The 16,030-nt window shown below is 42.0% G+C and overlaps 1 protein-coding gene and 1 non-coding gene across 9 annotated transcripts in view; both read left to right on the forward strand.

Annotated features, from left to right (window-relative positions):
• CCDC148 (coiled-coil domain containing 148) overlaps window positions 1-16,030 on the forward strand; it is a 301,195-nt gene that overhangs the window by 130,426 nt on the left and 154,739 nt on the right. For all 8 annotated transcript variants that reach the window (XM_070767653.1, XM_019972422.2, XM_070767656.1 and 5 more), the window contains one exon: window positions 5,744-5,950. In XM_070767653.1, coding sequence (XP_070623754.1) covers window positions 5,744-5,950 — 207 coding nt within the window. The remainder of the gene's footprint in view (window positions 1-5,743; window positions 5,951-16,030) is intronic.
• On the forward strand, window positions 7,017-7,164 carry LOC139179292 (U12 minor spliceosomal RNA). The gene has a single exon (XR_011563658.1). It is a non-coding gene; the product is annotated as a U12 minor spliceosomal RNA (small nuclear RNA).

Genomic DNA, 16,030 nt, shown 5'->3' on the forward strand with positions numbered 1-16,030 from the left:
GCATAACTATGCTAAAGCCTTTGACTGTGGATCACAACAAACTGTGGAAAATTCTCAAAGAAATGGAAATACCAGACCACCTTACCTCCCTCCTGAGAAACTTGTATGCTGGTCAAAAAGCAACAGTTAGAACTGGACATGAAACAACAGACTAGTTCAGAATTGGGAAAGGAGTACCTCAAGGCTGTACATTGTCACTCTGCTTATCTAACTTCTATGCAGAGTACATCATGTGAAATGCTGGACTGGATTGAATCAAGATTGCTAGGAGAAATAGCAACAACCTCAAATATGCAGATGATACTATCTTAATGGCAGAAATTGAAGAGGAACTAAAGAGCCTCTTGATGAGAGTGAAACAGGAAAGTAAAAAAGCCGACTTAAAACTCAACATTCAAAAAAAACTAAGATCATGGCATCCAGTGCCATCACTTCATGGCAAATAGATGGGGAAAAATGGAAACAGTGACATATTTTATTTTCTTGGTCTCTAAAATCACTGTGGATGATGACTGCAGCCACAGAATTAAAAGACGCTTGCTCCTTGAAAGGAAAGCTATGACAAACCTAGACAATGTATTAAAAAGCAGAAACATCACTTTGCTGACAAAATCCCATCTAGTTAAAGCTATTGTTTTTCCAGTAGTCATGTATGGATGTGCGGTTTGGACCATAAAGCAGGCTGAGTGCCAAAGAAATTGATGCTTTTGAATTGTGGTTATGGAGAAGATTCTTGAGAGTTCCTTGGACAGTAAAGGATCAAACCATAGGAAAGGATCAATCCATAGGAAATCAACTATGAGTATTCATTGGAAGGACTGATGCTGCAACTCATGCTCCAATAGTTTGGCCACCTGATGCAAAGAGCCAACTCAGTGGAAGACCCTGATGCTGGGAAAGATTGAGGGCAGTAGGAAAAGGGACAACAGAGGATGAGATGGTTGGATGGCATCACTGACTCAATGGACATGAGTTTGAGCAAGCTCAGGGAGATGGTGAAGGACAGGGAAGGCTGGTGTGCTGCATGCAGTTCATGGGGTCACAGAGTCGGATAGGACTTAGCAACTGAACAACAACATGTTGCATAAAAAGATGGGAGACCCCTCTGGCAACATTTATTCTGTGGCTTACTTACCCCAGAGAGCTTCACCATGGTCCTCTGGGTTGCTCTGCTTGTGTTTGACTTCCAGGTGTCTGCAAATTCATCTGCCCATCTCAGAGATTCTGCCATTCCTTGAGTCTTGCCAGAAAATGGGTTTTGCCCTTCCATTCACCAGCCTGCCACATCTCAATCCTTCTAGTCATGGGGAAGCCAAAACTTGCCTTAGGAGCTTGTGTCTACCTACACCATCCCCACCACAACTCCACTTGATCCCCTAGATGGGTCTGAACATAAATGCCCCAAATTCATAAATCAGAGTCTTGTCTGAAGTTTCCCTGAGACAGGCCTGGGAAGTTACGGTTAAATTCTTTACTGGACAAGACCACAGAGACAAGGAAACAGAAGTTACCATGTCACCGATGAATTTCACAGTAATTCACTTTAAAACATATATGTAAACAAACATGTATGGACTCCTACCTTTTAAATATTATAGGCCATGCCATAAAATAGTATTACATACTCTGTACTTTTGTAATTGTTTTAAATCAAGTAACAATACTTGAGGGTGGAGGATGGGAGGGAGTTTCAACAGGGAGAGAATATATGTATACCTATGGCTGATTCACGTTGTGCTTTGACAGAAAACAAAAATTCTGTAAAGTAATTATTCTTCAATAAAACAATAAATAAATTAAAAAAACAATACTAACGTGTATAGAATTTATTTTATGTCAGTCATGTAGTGCACATAATAGTGGATGAGAGAAGTACTATAATCATCCTTACTTTTCAGGTGAAGAAACTGAAGCAAAGGCCACACAACTAGTTATGACCAACCTCTCCTATCCCATTAATCCCCATTCAGTTATTTGTTTTCCTTCTGACCTTTATTTTATTGCAAATTCTTGTTATGCAAAAAATATGTTATATAATATTAATAATTCATTCTAGATTTTATACAAGTCCTAATTTATTAAGTTGGAGCTTTCATTTTATTCCTTATTGATGCCATTTGTATCTGTGACCAGCTGTCATTTTGAACTGTGTGTAGATTTTTGTATTTGCCTACTGTTAATATGATAAAGATTATTGCATTTACTTCTTACATTGGGATAATTAGTATGCATTTCTGTATGATGTGTACATCCTTTCTTAGTGTTTGACAAGTTTTAAGCATAGTCTTGGCTTTGAGGACTAAAGCTAAGAATTTATAGAATGGATTTTAGTAGCTGATATTTGATTTAAGTGAAGCCATAGCCTATTTCATTATGTACTTAGTTCAGTTCAGTCGCTCAGTCATGTCCGACTCTTTGTGACCCCATGGACTGCAGCATGCCAGGCCTCCCTGTCCATCACCAACTCAAACTCATGTCCATTGAGTCGGTGATGCCATCCAACCATCTCATCCTCTGTCGTCCCCTTCTCCTCCTGCCTTCAATCTTTCCCAGCATCAGGGTCTTTTCCAATGAGTCAGCTCTTCGCATCAGGTGGCCAAAGTATTGGAGTTTCAGCTTCAGCATCAGTCCTTCCAATGAACACCCAGGACTGATCTACTTTAGGATGGACTAGTTGGATCTTCTTGCAGTCCAAGGGACTCTCAAGAGTCTTCTCCAATACCACAGTTCAAAGGCATCAATTCATTGGTGCTCCGCTTTCTTTATAGTCCAACTCTCACATCCATCCATGACTACTGGAAAAACCATAGCTTTGACTAGATGGACCTTTGTTGTCAAAGTAATGTCTCTGCTTTTTAATATGCTGTCTAGGTTGGTCATAGCTTTTCTTCCTAGGAGCAAGCGTCTTTCAATTTCATGGCTGCAGTCATTATCTGCAGTAGTTCTGAGCCCCCAAAAGTAAAGTTTCTCACTGTTTCCACTGTTTCCCCATCTATTTGCCATGAAGTGTTGGGACCAGATGCAATGATCTTAGTTTTCTGCATGTTGAGCTTTAAGCCAGCTTTTTCACTCTCCTCTTTCACTTTCATCAAGAGGCTCTTTAGTTCTTCTTCACTTTCTGCCATAAGGGTGGTGTCATCTGCATATATGAGGTTATAGATATTTCTCCTGGCAGTCTTGATTCCAGCTTGTGCTTCTTCCAGCCCAGTGTTTCTCATGATGTACTCTGCATATAAGTTAAATAAGCAGGGTGATGATATACAGCCTTCATGTACTCATTTCCCTATTTTGAACCAGTCTGTTGTTCCATGTCCAGTTCTAACTGTTGCTTCCTGACCTGCATACAGATTTCTTAAGAGGCAGTTCAGGTGGTCTGATACTCCCATCTCTTGAAGAATTTTCCACAGTTTATTGTGATCCACGCAGTCAAAGGCTTTGGTGTAGTCAATAAAGCAGAACTAGATGTTTTTCTGGAACTCTCTTGTTTTTTCAATGATCCAGTGGTTGTTGGCAATTTGATCGCTGGTTCCTCTGCCCTTTGTACATCCAGCTTGAACATCTGGAAGTTCATGGTTCACATATACTGTTGAAGCCTGGCTTGGAGAGTTTTGAGCATTACTTTACTAGCATGCAAGTTGAGTGCAGTTGTGTGGTAGTTTGAGCATTCTTTGGCATTGCCTTTCTTTGGGATTGGAATGAATACTGACCTTTTCCAGTCCTGTGGCCACTGCTGAGTTTTCCAAATTTGCGGCATATTGAATGCAGCGCTTTCACAGCATCATCTTTTAAGATTTGAAATAGCTCAACTGGAATTCCATCACCTCTACTAGCTTTGTTTGTAGTGATGCTTCCTAAGGCCCACTTGACTTCACATTCCAGGATATCTGGCTCTAGGTGAGTGATCATACCACTGTTTACTTAATTAACCATCAGATCAGATCAGATCAGATCAGTCGCTCAGTCATGTCCGACTCTTTGCAACCCCATGAATCACAGCACGCCAGGCCTCCCTGTCCATCACCAACTCCCGGAGTTCACCCAGACTCATGTCCATTGAGTCAGTGATGCCATCCAGCCATCTCATCCTCTGTCGTCCCCTTCTCCTCTTGCCCCCAATCCCTCCCAGCATCAGAGTCTTTTCCAATGAGTCAACTCTTCGCATGAGGTGGCCAAAATACTGGAGTTTCAGCTTTAGCATCATTCCTTCTAAAGAAATCCCAGGGCTGATCTCCTTCAGAATGGACTGGTTGGATCTCCTTGCAGTCCAAGGGACTCTGAAGAGTCTTCTCCAACACCACAGTTCAAAAGCATCAATTCTTCGGTGCTCAGCCTTCTTCACAGTCCAACTCTCACATCCATACATGACCACAGGAAAAACCATAGCCTTGACTAGATGGACCTTTGTTGGCAAAGTAATGTCTCTGCTTTTGAATATGCTATCTAGGTTGGTCATAACTTTCCTTCCAAGGAGTAAGTGTCTTTTAATTTCATGGCTGCAGTCACCATCTGCAGTGATTTTGGAGCCCAGAAAAATAAAGTCTGACACTGTTTCCACTGTTTCCCCATCTATTTCCCATGAAGTGATGGGACCAGATGCCATGATCTTCATCTTCTGAATGTTGAGCTTTAAGCCAACTTTTAATTAACCATACCTAAATTATAATTTTTTTTAAGTAGGTGCCACCTTATCTTTTTTGCTAGGTTCTTTTCTCACATCACTTAGAGGTTATAATATATTAAATTCAGAGATGTGGTCTATACTAGTAAAATGAAGAATTATTTAGGTCGTCAACTCTTAATTTCAGGTGACATACCTTTATATAGGGGCCTCCCAGGTGGCACTAGTGGTGAAGAATCTGCCTGCCAGTGCAGGATATGCAAGACACATGGGTTCAATCCCTCGTTCAGGAAGAACCCCTGGATAAGGGAATAGCTAGCCACTCCAGTATTCTTGCTGTAAGTCCCATGGATGGGGGAGCCTGGCAGGCTACAGCCCATGGGGTCACAAAGAGTTGGACATGACTGAGCAACTGAGCTCTCATAGACACACACACACCTTTTTATAAGGAGTATTTCAGAATCACCTACAGAGGTTTTTCAAACTCTTAAGGCTATCTCTCTTCCTCTTCTTTCTCTTAAGACTCAGACCTCCCAGGGTTGGTATTCACTGGCAGTAGGAACTATTGATATCCGTGTAAGAATGTCATGCCCTTCAAGAGCATAGGATGGGAAGAGCTACTGTCAGTGCTATAATTATTTTAAGTTTAGATGTTCTAATATCTGATTGTTTCCCTAATCAATGGCAAACTGAGTTTTTAGAATTATTATCGCAATTTTTAATGTTTATTAGCACATGTCTAACCAAAGCACCTGAAGTCGTTATTAATATAACAAAACTGATTTAGATAGAGTATTTTTAAAGTTATATGCAGGGGAAATCATGTTTTCTGCTCATAGATTCATTACCATATAGAAGTAGAAGTTGTTCTAGGACCACCTGGCCTGACTCCATCCTGTATGAGAACTTAAAAAGAATAAATGACTGGTCCTCAGTCACCAATTAGCCATGGACCCAGAAATCTGGGACTGGTACCTGATCCTGATTGTTGTATTTACTATTAAGATATTTGGTCTTCACTTTTCAAAATCATTGATTTTAATTCATTTTATTCACTTTTCTAGCAATGACATAACACATAAGCTCAGTTTCATAATAAGCATTTATCATCTGTTTTCTTTTCAGGTCGAACATGAGAAATATTGTAATCAATATTGCTTTGCTAAGGAGCAGCGAAGAATCCTGATATTGAGTTGGAATAAGAATCGGCGAGACTTTATACAGAAGGCTGTGCTGACACTGGCTGAAGCCTGTGCAACTCATGAAATGGAAAGCATGTTGGCTAAGGACAGGAAAAAGCAACAGGAAGTGTGTGCGGATCTGAAAGCCAAGGTGAGACGCTTTGCAGATGATGCTTCAGTATTTGCCTGAGTATTCATTTCAGAATTCACTTTTCCTGTTTGTTCAATTCCAACCTAAAATTTCTCCAAAAAGCCTATTTTGAATAAAATTGTTAGCTTGAACTATATGAAATTGCAATTCCTTTAAGTCAAAACATTATAAACAATCAACAGTTTCATACAGTTCAACCTGAAGTCGAACAGGAGGTAAGTATTGAAGTTTTGATTGTGAATATCCAATACCAACTACGAATGCTATACATCAGCATGGGGTACGGGATGAAAATGCAGTGTAATTATAGAGTAAATGTCTGATACTTGTTCAGACTCAGGAACCTCTCATTCTCTTTAAAGAGTTTTTTTAAAAAAAGGATCCAGTTACGAAGAGGAGGGAGGATTTGTGAACAGATACGTTGGGGAGAGCTTGACGGGCTGTGTGAGCTCTCAACAAAGTGAGATGGGGAACAGATTGGGTTTTCCTCCTGCCCAGACCCAGCGAGGAACCTCCAGGATGGCTTGGAGAGTTGAGTGGGTAACCCTTGTAGTGGAGTCTTGGGGACTGGTGTCTGAGGCTCGCAGGGAAGTACTGTTGCTGCTGCTGCTGCTAAGTCGCTTCAGTTGTGTCTGACTCTGTGTGACCCCAGAGACGGCAGCCCACCAGGCTTCCCTGTCCCTGGGATTCTCCAGGCAAGAACACTGGAGTGGGCTGCCATTTCCTTCTCCAATGCATGAAAGTGAAAAGTGAAAGTGAAGTCGCTCAGTCGTGTCCGACTCTAGCGACCCCATGGACTGCAGCCCACCAGGCTCCTCCGTCCACGGGATTTTCCAGGCAAAAGTACTGGAGTGGGGTGCCATTGCCTTCGCAGGGAAGTATAGACAGCACAGAATCTGGAAGTACAGAGAAACTGCCTTAATGGCAGAACTGCAAACAAGAGTGGCTGCTATGCTGGGAGTAATCGCACTCCTCAAATGGATCACGGGTGCATGAGTCCCAGAGGCCCCAGGTGGATTTGGCCTCCCTAGGAGTGTTGGAAGGGCCGTCAAACATAAATTGTATCATGTTTTAAACTTCTAAGTAAGGAAAATTATGATTGGGGGTGACACTGAATCCTCACAGCTAATGTGAGATGAATTTTTGTGTGGGTAAAGCTGTCCCTAAGGTGACCTGCCTACTTTGCAGGATGCCTGGGAGCTGTGATGTGCCCATTCCCCTTATACTTAAAGAGTAGAATGGCCTGACCCAATCAGACTGGAGGAGCTGAGACAGGAGGAGGAGTTGACTAATCCTTCGCTGTTGAAGTCCCTAGGCAGGGGACTGTTCGGACCTCACAGAATTGCTGAAAATACTATTAACCATGAAACTGTTGAACCAGGAGTTAGTGACCTTAGGCAGTTCTCTGAAACTTACTTCTGTAACTGCAGTATAATGCCAACTGCTTGTTTGTACTTGAGAAATAAAGATACATGCGACACACAAACACACACACACACAATTGTATTGAGGTACAGCATACACACAGTAAAGTGCACAGATCTTAACTTATTGATAAATGACATAGTAGGAGGATGTTGTAAACTTTTATTCTCTTGAAAGAAAAAATAAGCTGGTAGATGTTACATTATAGCAATTAATAGCATATAAAAACAAATGTCTTGGACTTCCCTGGTGATCCAGTGGCTGAGAATCTGCCTGCCAATTTAGGGGACATGAATTCAGTCCCTGGTGCGGGAAGATTCCACATGCCTCAGAGCGACTAAGCTCATGTACCACAGCCACTGACCCTGTACAGCTAGGGGCGTCTGCACTTTCTAGGGCCCTGGCGGCACAACTAATGGGTCTGTGTGCTGCAACTACTGAAGCCCTTCACCTGGAGCCGTGCTTCATCATAAGAGAAGCCCCCACAGTGAGAAGCCCACGCGTGGCAACGAGAGAGTAGTCCTTGCTCCCACAACCAGAGAAGAGCCCGCACAGCCATAAATAAATAAATTAAAAACCAAATAAATAAATGTCTCTATTAGAGGAAAAATTTCTCCTCTGCAGTTTTTTAAACAAAAAGATATTTATTTTGACATTGCATAAACTTAGGACCTAAAAGCAATAGAATTTACATGAAGCTTCCAAGGTGGCTCAGATGGTAAAGAATCTGCCTGCAATTTGGAAGACCCAGGTTTGATCCCTGGGTCAGGAAGATGCCCTGGAGAATAGAATAGCTACCCACTCCAGTATTCTTGCCTGGGAAACCCCATGGACAGAGGAACCTTGTGGGCTATAGCTCATGGAGTCACAAAAAGTTGGACATGACTGACAAACGCACACACACACAAAGCCCAATCTACCATGTCCTACAGAGCTAATGCACGTTTCATCTCCATCTGTGGCTGATAAGAAATACTCAGTGACTAAAAAAACGCAAGAGAGGAAGGATGGTCAGGGGTCTTGCCAAATCCTTATATACGCCTAGTCTCTTTATACTCATTTTGCACACATTCAGGATGTGCTGAAGGGGATATTTTCTGGTTTTGTATCACATAGAGGTAAAAATACATGGAGTGGAGTCCAGAGAATATAAGTGTACTATTGAATAAAGTTCTACAAATGTATGCTGCCCATAGAAATACCACTGAGATCAAGATACAGAAGGGCTCAGAATGCTCCCTCACCCCTCTTCTCAGTATAGACTGTGCTTAGTCACTCAGTCGTGTCCGGCTCTTTGTGACCCTGTAGACTGTAGCCCTCCAGACTCCTCCGTCCATGGGGTTTCTCCAGGCAAGAACACTGGAGTGGATTACCATGCCCTTCTCCAGGGGATCTTCTGAACCCCATGGATTGAACCCAGGTCTCCCACATTGCAGGCCAATTCTTCAATCTGAGCCACAAAGGAAGCCTAAGAATACTGGAGTGGGTAGCCTATCCCTTCTCCAGGGATCTTCCTGACCCAGGAATCAAACCAGTTTCTCTTGCATTGAAGGCAGATTCTTTTCCATCTGAGCTACAGAGAAGTCCCCCCAATATATACTAGCCTCATCCATGACTACTGTTCCGAATTCATCTAATCATTCAAGATTGTTTTGCTTATTGGTGAATTTCATATGAGTCAAATCATACAGTTACTCTTTGATACTTCTTTCATGTATCATATCTGTGAGTTCCATCCTTGCTGCATGTAATAATCATCTGGGTAATATTCTGTGCACATACATATACCACAGTTTATTTATATTTTCTCCTGGTGGTGGACATTTGATTTGCTTCCAGCTTTTCATGTTATGATAATGGTGCTATGAACATCCTTGATCTTGACTTATGGTGGTCATAGGCCCTTGTAACTCTTGAATAATTACCTCAGAGTGGAATTGCTGAATCATAAGGCTCATGTTAAATACTTCCAAATAGTTTTCCAAAGTGGTTATACAAATTTACAACCAGTTTCAGTTAATCCACGTTCTTGCCAACATTGGTATTGCCAAATCTTTAACTTCAGCTAATCTGATGAATGTGTAGTGGTACATCATTATGATTTTCATTTGCATTTAGAATAAAGATGTCGAGCAGCTTTTCTTATGCATATTGGCAATTTGAATATCCTCTTTTGTGAAACAGCCACTTAGGTCCTTTGCCCATTTTTCTATTCCATTGTCTGCTCTTTTTCTTACTCATTTGTATGTTCTTTATATGTTCTGTAGGCAAATTCCATTTTTTCCTCCCAATCTGTAACTTGTCACTTCAGACTGTTAATGTTGTTTTTTGATGAACAATTTAATTGCAATGAAATTTTTTCTTTTAATTTTAAATATCTTTGAGATGTAAGTTATATGTGGTTAAAATCATCCTTTTGGGGGACTTCCCTGGAGCCTCAGACAGTAAAGAATCTGCCCACAATGTGGGAGACCTGGATTTGATCCCTATGTCAAGAAGGAAATGGCAACCCATTCTAGTATTCTTGCCTGGAGAATTCCCATGGACAGAGGAGCCTGGCACACTACAGTCTATAGGGTTGCAGAGTTGGATACAACTGAATGACTATCACACAAAATCACCCTTTTTAGTGTATAGCTCTGTGAGTTTCGACAAATGCTGGACATGTAACCACCCCCACAGTCAGGATATAGAACTGTTTTATCACTTTCAACAGTCCTTCATGCCTCTTTGAAGGCGACACCGCACCCACCTTCAGCCTTTGGCAACTGTTGATCTCTGTCTCTATTGTTCTGCCTATTCTAGAATGTCATATAACTATAACCAGATAGTATGACATGTACTCTTTTAAGTCTGTCTTTATTCACTGAGCATAATGCCTTTGAGATCTAGCCATGATAGTATAAATGCCAACAATTCGGTCCTTTTTATTGCTGTAATATTCCTTGATATGGGTTTATTACAGTTTGTCCACTCACCAGTTGTCTTCAGTTTTTGGCAATTAGTGTCACTTTGCTTATGGTGGAAGTAGGCTTCAGGCTTTCCTTGTGAGTCTGAGCCCAAGAGAGTGTCTTGCCACTCTCGCATCTTCCCAAGTTGCAGATTCTTACTGTCATTTGCTAGCCTGCTTGGGGAAGAGGCTTTCCGCTTTCTTGGTTCAGCCTCAGTATCCGGCAGGACCTACGTTCCTGGATATTGTGGCCAGAACCTATTCAGTGACTCTGCCCTCCTCCCCAGGGCAGATGAACTTCAAGTTCACCTCAGGTCTTGCTGGTTCTTGTGAGGGAGAAAGCTTCCTGTTTCTTCCTCAGGAGAGAAGGATTTCTTTGTCCCCTTTCCCTGGCCTCAAAGGGTCTACACTTGCGCCCTGAGGGTTTGCAGCTCAGCCTCCCTCGCCACCCACAGTGCCTTTTGTTCATTAGGGCTTTGTTCCTCTCTGGCTGGTTTGTATGACCACAGGAGTCTTCCTCTGCTGCTTTCCCTGACCGGGATCTTTCTTAGGAACATTCTAGTAGATTTGTAAAGAAAAGCTTTTGAAGGGGTGTAAATTCCCCTTGCATCTGTAGCTTCCATATGGCAGAAGCTCAGACTCTGCCACGGCAGCAAATTGTTAAAATGAAACTATGGAATCATCACAAAATTTTACCTGCCATCTTTTTATCCCTTCTAAAATGGCCTTGTTTTTCCCAGGGGCTCTGCCTCAGGTAAGTAGCTCTAGAATTGCCTATCTTGTTGGAGGCCTCTACCTTTCTTTAAATATCAGGCTAGTTTATTGTCCTATGATGTCTTCTCTCTGTTAGATTCAAGAAAAATTTCTATGTTGTAGGCTATCCAGCCTTTTCTTGTGGTTAAAGTCGGAGTGCCATTCTTTTCTGATTTCTGGAAGGTCCTAATGCAATGCAGTTTATCAGTCTTTTACATGCTGTATTTAAGAAATCATTGGCTAGTGGCATTGGGGTCATTTTCAAAAGTCTGAGGTTCTTTCTGCCCAACAAGGCTCCTGCCAGAGGTTTAGGCTCCACCCAAAACAGTGAATTGGAAGAGCAGTAAATGGGAACCTGAAGGTGGAAAAGAAGTAACTAAAGGAAATTGTGTATGGGGAAAATTTCCAGGAACAGCCCAGGCAACAAAACTGATAGGAAGGGAAGAGTCAGCAGCATTAAGTACCTACTGAGTTTACCAGACAGCCTCAGTCCATAACCAGTCCACGAGAAAACTGCCTTTCCCCTTTATCTCTCCTCTCCTTTTGTTTCCCGCTCCTGGGCTCTGATGGTCTAAGCATGTAGGGAGTAAAAGGAAATGTTATCTTCTGAATAAAGAGGGAAGAGTTGCTTAATCTCTTAGAACTAGATAATTTAATTTTGAATCAAGACTATATTTTGTGACTTAAAGTGATCGTGGGACCCTCTGTAATCCAAGAGTGGGCTATGGTTTCTGCCTAGGTTTCGTCTAGTGGTAGGAGAAATATCTGAATAGGGGACAGAAATAATGCTGTGTTTTGATTATTTCCCACACATCATGCTGCCCAGTGTATCAAGCGTACTCTGTGGAGTGCCCTCAACATCTCAGACATTTGAATAGATGCTATATAGGCACTTTCTGATATTAACCTCAATGAGAAATCCAAGTTAAGGTGTACAACTGCCCTACACAGCTTTGCATATGAGTGCTGTAGAGCACTCAGCCATGAAATCATGGGCTGGGTTCTGCGAAGGCAATATAATATGGGTCTCTTCAGTAACACATGGTCACAATATGGTGAACAAATATCTCCGAACTTTTGGAGATGCAGCCTCCAAAGAGTAAATGTGGGCAGAGAATGGAAAAATTGGAGCATAAAGTAAACTGGTAAAATGGATTCTATTTTTCATAGAGACAGTGTTATTGTTGGAGTCTGTGTTCCTGATCAAGAACTGAGGCTCAGCAAATTATAGTTCATAACAAAAATATATCATAAAAGAAAAGTGGTAACTCTATTAATTCTGTAGTAATTAAAAATATTAAATTAATCTCATCAGTTCAGTCACTCAGTCATTTCTGACTCTTTGTAACTCCATGGACTGCGGCATGCCAGGCTTCCCTGTCCATCGCCAACTCCCGTCGCTTGTTCAAACTCATGTCCGTCAAGTTGGTGATGCCATCCAACCGTTTCATCCTCTGTTGTCGCCTTCTTCTCCTGCCTTCAATCTTTTCCAGCATCAGGGTTTTTCCCAGTGAGTCAGTTCTTTGCATCAGGTGGCCAAAGTATTGGAGCTTCAGCTTCAGCATCAGTCCTTCCAATGAACACCCAGGACTGATCTCCTTTAGGATTGACTGGTTTGATCTCCTTGCAGTCCAAGGGACTCTCAAGGGTCTTCTCCAACACCAAGTTCAAAAGCATCAATTCTTTGGTGCTCTGCCTTCTTTATGGTCCAGCTCTTACAACCATACATGACTACTGGAAAAACCATAGCCTAGACTAGACAGACCTTTGTCAGCAAAGGAATGTCTCTGCTTTTTCATATGCTGTTTAGGTTTGTCATAGCTTTTCTTCCAAGGAGCAAGGGTCTTTTAATTTCATGGCTGCAGTCACCATCTGCAGTGATTTTGGAGCCCAAGAAAAGAAAGTCTCTCACTGTTTTCATTGTTTCCCCGTCTATTTGCCATGAAGTGATGGGACTGGAAGCCATGATCTTAGTTTTTTGAATGCTGAGTTTTAAGCCAGCTTTTTCACTCTCCTCTTTCATCTCATAGTTTTTTTAAAACCTGGAAAGAAACTTGGAGATTTATTCTCAGTCTTCATTTTACAAGTCCAAAAGCTGACGTCCTGAAAGACAAAGTGACCTGACTTAAGGTTCATGCCAGCTCATTTGACTTGAAATTCAATATTATCTCTGCCCTACACAGCTTTGCATATAAGTATCTTATAAAATAATAGAAGATATTTATTATACTGTGGGCCCCAATGTGCTATAAAATAGACTTACAGAATGTGAAAAATATTACTTTGTCGTATCATAAATTTGATCTTTCTAAAACCAACATGCTAGCTATAATAAACACTGGTTAAATATTTAACCGTAATTTTGTTCTTAGTCTTGGAATTTAAAAGGGCTTTTGGGGAGTGATTTAGACGATTTGTGTCTTTAAGGAAAGAGCTAAAGGAATTTTGAAATAATGTGTTCTCTCTCTGCTTTGGTTTTCTATCAGCAGCAGCTGCTGTAGCAAATAGGGGACTTTCAGGCCTCTCACAAGATGGGTGAGAGGAAAGCAGGAAAACAGAGCTCTCATTCTCTTGCTCCCACAAAACCTTCTGTTTGGTCCCCTAAATTTTCTCAGACTGCTAGCCCCAGACCCTCCCAGCACTAGCCTGGACCACTCTGTTAGCTGCGTATTTGATTCCTTAACATCTTCGACTGTCTGTGGAATGGCTGGGGGGCCTCTTTCCCAGATCTGTCTCACAGTTGACTTTCTCTGTCTCCATGCTGGGTGGCCAAGTACTGCTACGAAAAAAGTCATTTGATCCAGACTCTGAATGAAATGTCCACATGAGAATGCTCAGTCTTATCCTTGGTTCACCAGCTCTTCCTAGTCCTCTCATCCCTGTTTCAAAGCATTGTGTGTGTGTGCTAAGTCACTTCAGTCATGTCCATCTCTTTTGACGCGATGGATTGTAACCTGCCAGGCTCTTCTGTCCATGGGGATTCTCCAGGCAAGAGTACTGGAGTGGGTTGCCATGCCCTCCTCCTGGGGGTCTTCCTATCCAGGGACCAAACCTGTGTCTCTTCTGTCTCCTCCATTGGCAGTGGGTTCTTTACCACTAGTGCCAACATTAAGTAAGCCACAGACAGGTCCTTTAAAGACTCTTGGGCTTCACTGGTAGATCAGATGGTAAAGAATCTGCCTGCAATGCAGAAAGCGGGGATTCAATCCCTGGGTCAGAAAGATCCCCTGGAGAAGGGAATGGCTACCCACTCCAGTATTCTTGCCTGGAGAATTCTGTGAACAGAGGAGCTGGTGGGCTATAGTCTGTGAGATCACAAAGAGTCGGACATAACTGAGTGACTAACACCATACACCCTCCCCATCACACTCCCAGAAGACAAACCACTTCCTGCTTTATCAATAAAATGAAGTCATGGAGGTGTAAGATTAATCCTCAGTTCCTATCTCCCCTGCCCTGTGTCTGCTAGTCCCCTGCTCTCCCCTCTGATGCACAGTGTGAGATCTTCTACACGTTCATGTCCAGTCCTTTCCTCTGATGGTTGGGATTCTGACCCATATAACCACTTGGTTCTACTGTTTACCCCCTTTCCTTTATTTTTACTCTGTGGGGTATTCCTCTCTGTCATCCTCTAGGTCCTGGGCAGTCCCTATTCTCTACCCTTTTATTTGAAATCAAACTTTTGAAAGAATAATCTAGATTATTTTTTTCTTCAAGACTTGTGATGTCTCCACGCCATCAAATTCCTATCCTCTCTCCAAGATGATGAGTGACCTCTGTATTACTTAATAGAATTAACACTCTTCCATCCTCATCCTAGTGGACCCCTCTGCCTCTTTTCTCACTCTTGACTACTCACTCTGGACATTTTTCACTCTGTCAGCTTCCAAAATATCATTAGTTTCGTCATGTCTTAAAGTGATTCTCAGCCAGCCTGTGTATTTGTCACTCTGCCCCTCCTGTAACCTTGGTTTCTTCCAGGATTCTGTCCTTGCTCTTTGTTCTTCTCTCTCTACTTCATTGGCTCTCCGTCCCTCTTGTTATTTTCCCTACTTTATATGCTAATTACTTTCAAATCGTTTTTTCTCATCTCTGAACAGCTCTCTTTTGAACCTCATTTATCCAGCTACATACTAGTTATACCAACTTAGAAGTCTACGGATACCTTGAACTCAGTGTCCAAAATAGAAATCTTTGTTTTCCCATAATAAATTTGCACTTCTTTCTTGAAACTTATTTTAGCTTCCTCTTCTTCCTCACCCTCATAGCGACTTACCAAATTTGGAAAATTTTCTGTATTAACTATATAGCCTTTCCTTTCTATCAGGGGGCCTTGGCCACTGTTCCTGAACTATTACAGCAGCCTTCTAATGGCTATGCTTCACATCCCACAAAAACATTTCTGTAAGTTTTCCCCTAATCTACAGGTAGGGTGCTGTATCTAAAAAGCGTTCTGGTTATTTGCATTAGTCCATCCCTTGATGACAGCTCCTCAGTAGCACCCCTTTACTTGCAATATGGCTAAACTTCGTAGCATGGCTTTCTAAGTCCTCAGTAACATGGACCCCGGCTCCCTTCTTAGTCTCCTTTCTTGATACTCCACCTCATATTTAACAGTTTAAATATGCCAAACCCCTGTAGTCCTTTCTCCATCTCTAGTTGACACAGCATTGTACAGCATTTTGTTCCCTGACCTTGTGTCCTTGCTCCCACCACTGTTGGCTTGTCAGGAATGCTGCTCTCGCCTTCCTTTGTCTGGTTAAGTCTCACTCATCTTCAAGATTTAGTTCAAATGTCTGCTACAGGAAGACTTTCTTGGGTCACTGGCTAGGTTCAGTCCATTCTTGGTTATCCCTAGCCCCTTATTAGATAATCATAACTTGCCAGTGATTCTGCCACACTGGAAAAATCTATGTCCCCTGTACAACTGCAGGCAGGAGCCCCATCTTATT

Source organism: Bos indicus, chromosome 2 (assembly GCF_029378745.1).
Source record: "Bos indicus isolate NIAB-ARS_2022 breed Sahiwal x Tharparkar chromosome 2, NIAB-ARS_B.indTharparkar_mat_pri_1.0, whole genome shotgun sequence".
Lineage (NCBI taxonomy): Eukaryota > Metazoa > Chordata > Mammalia > Artiodactyla > Bovidae > Bos > Bos indicus.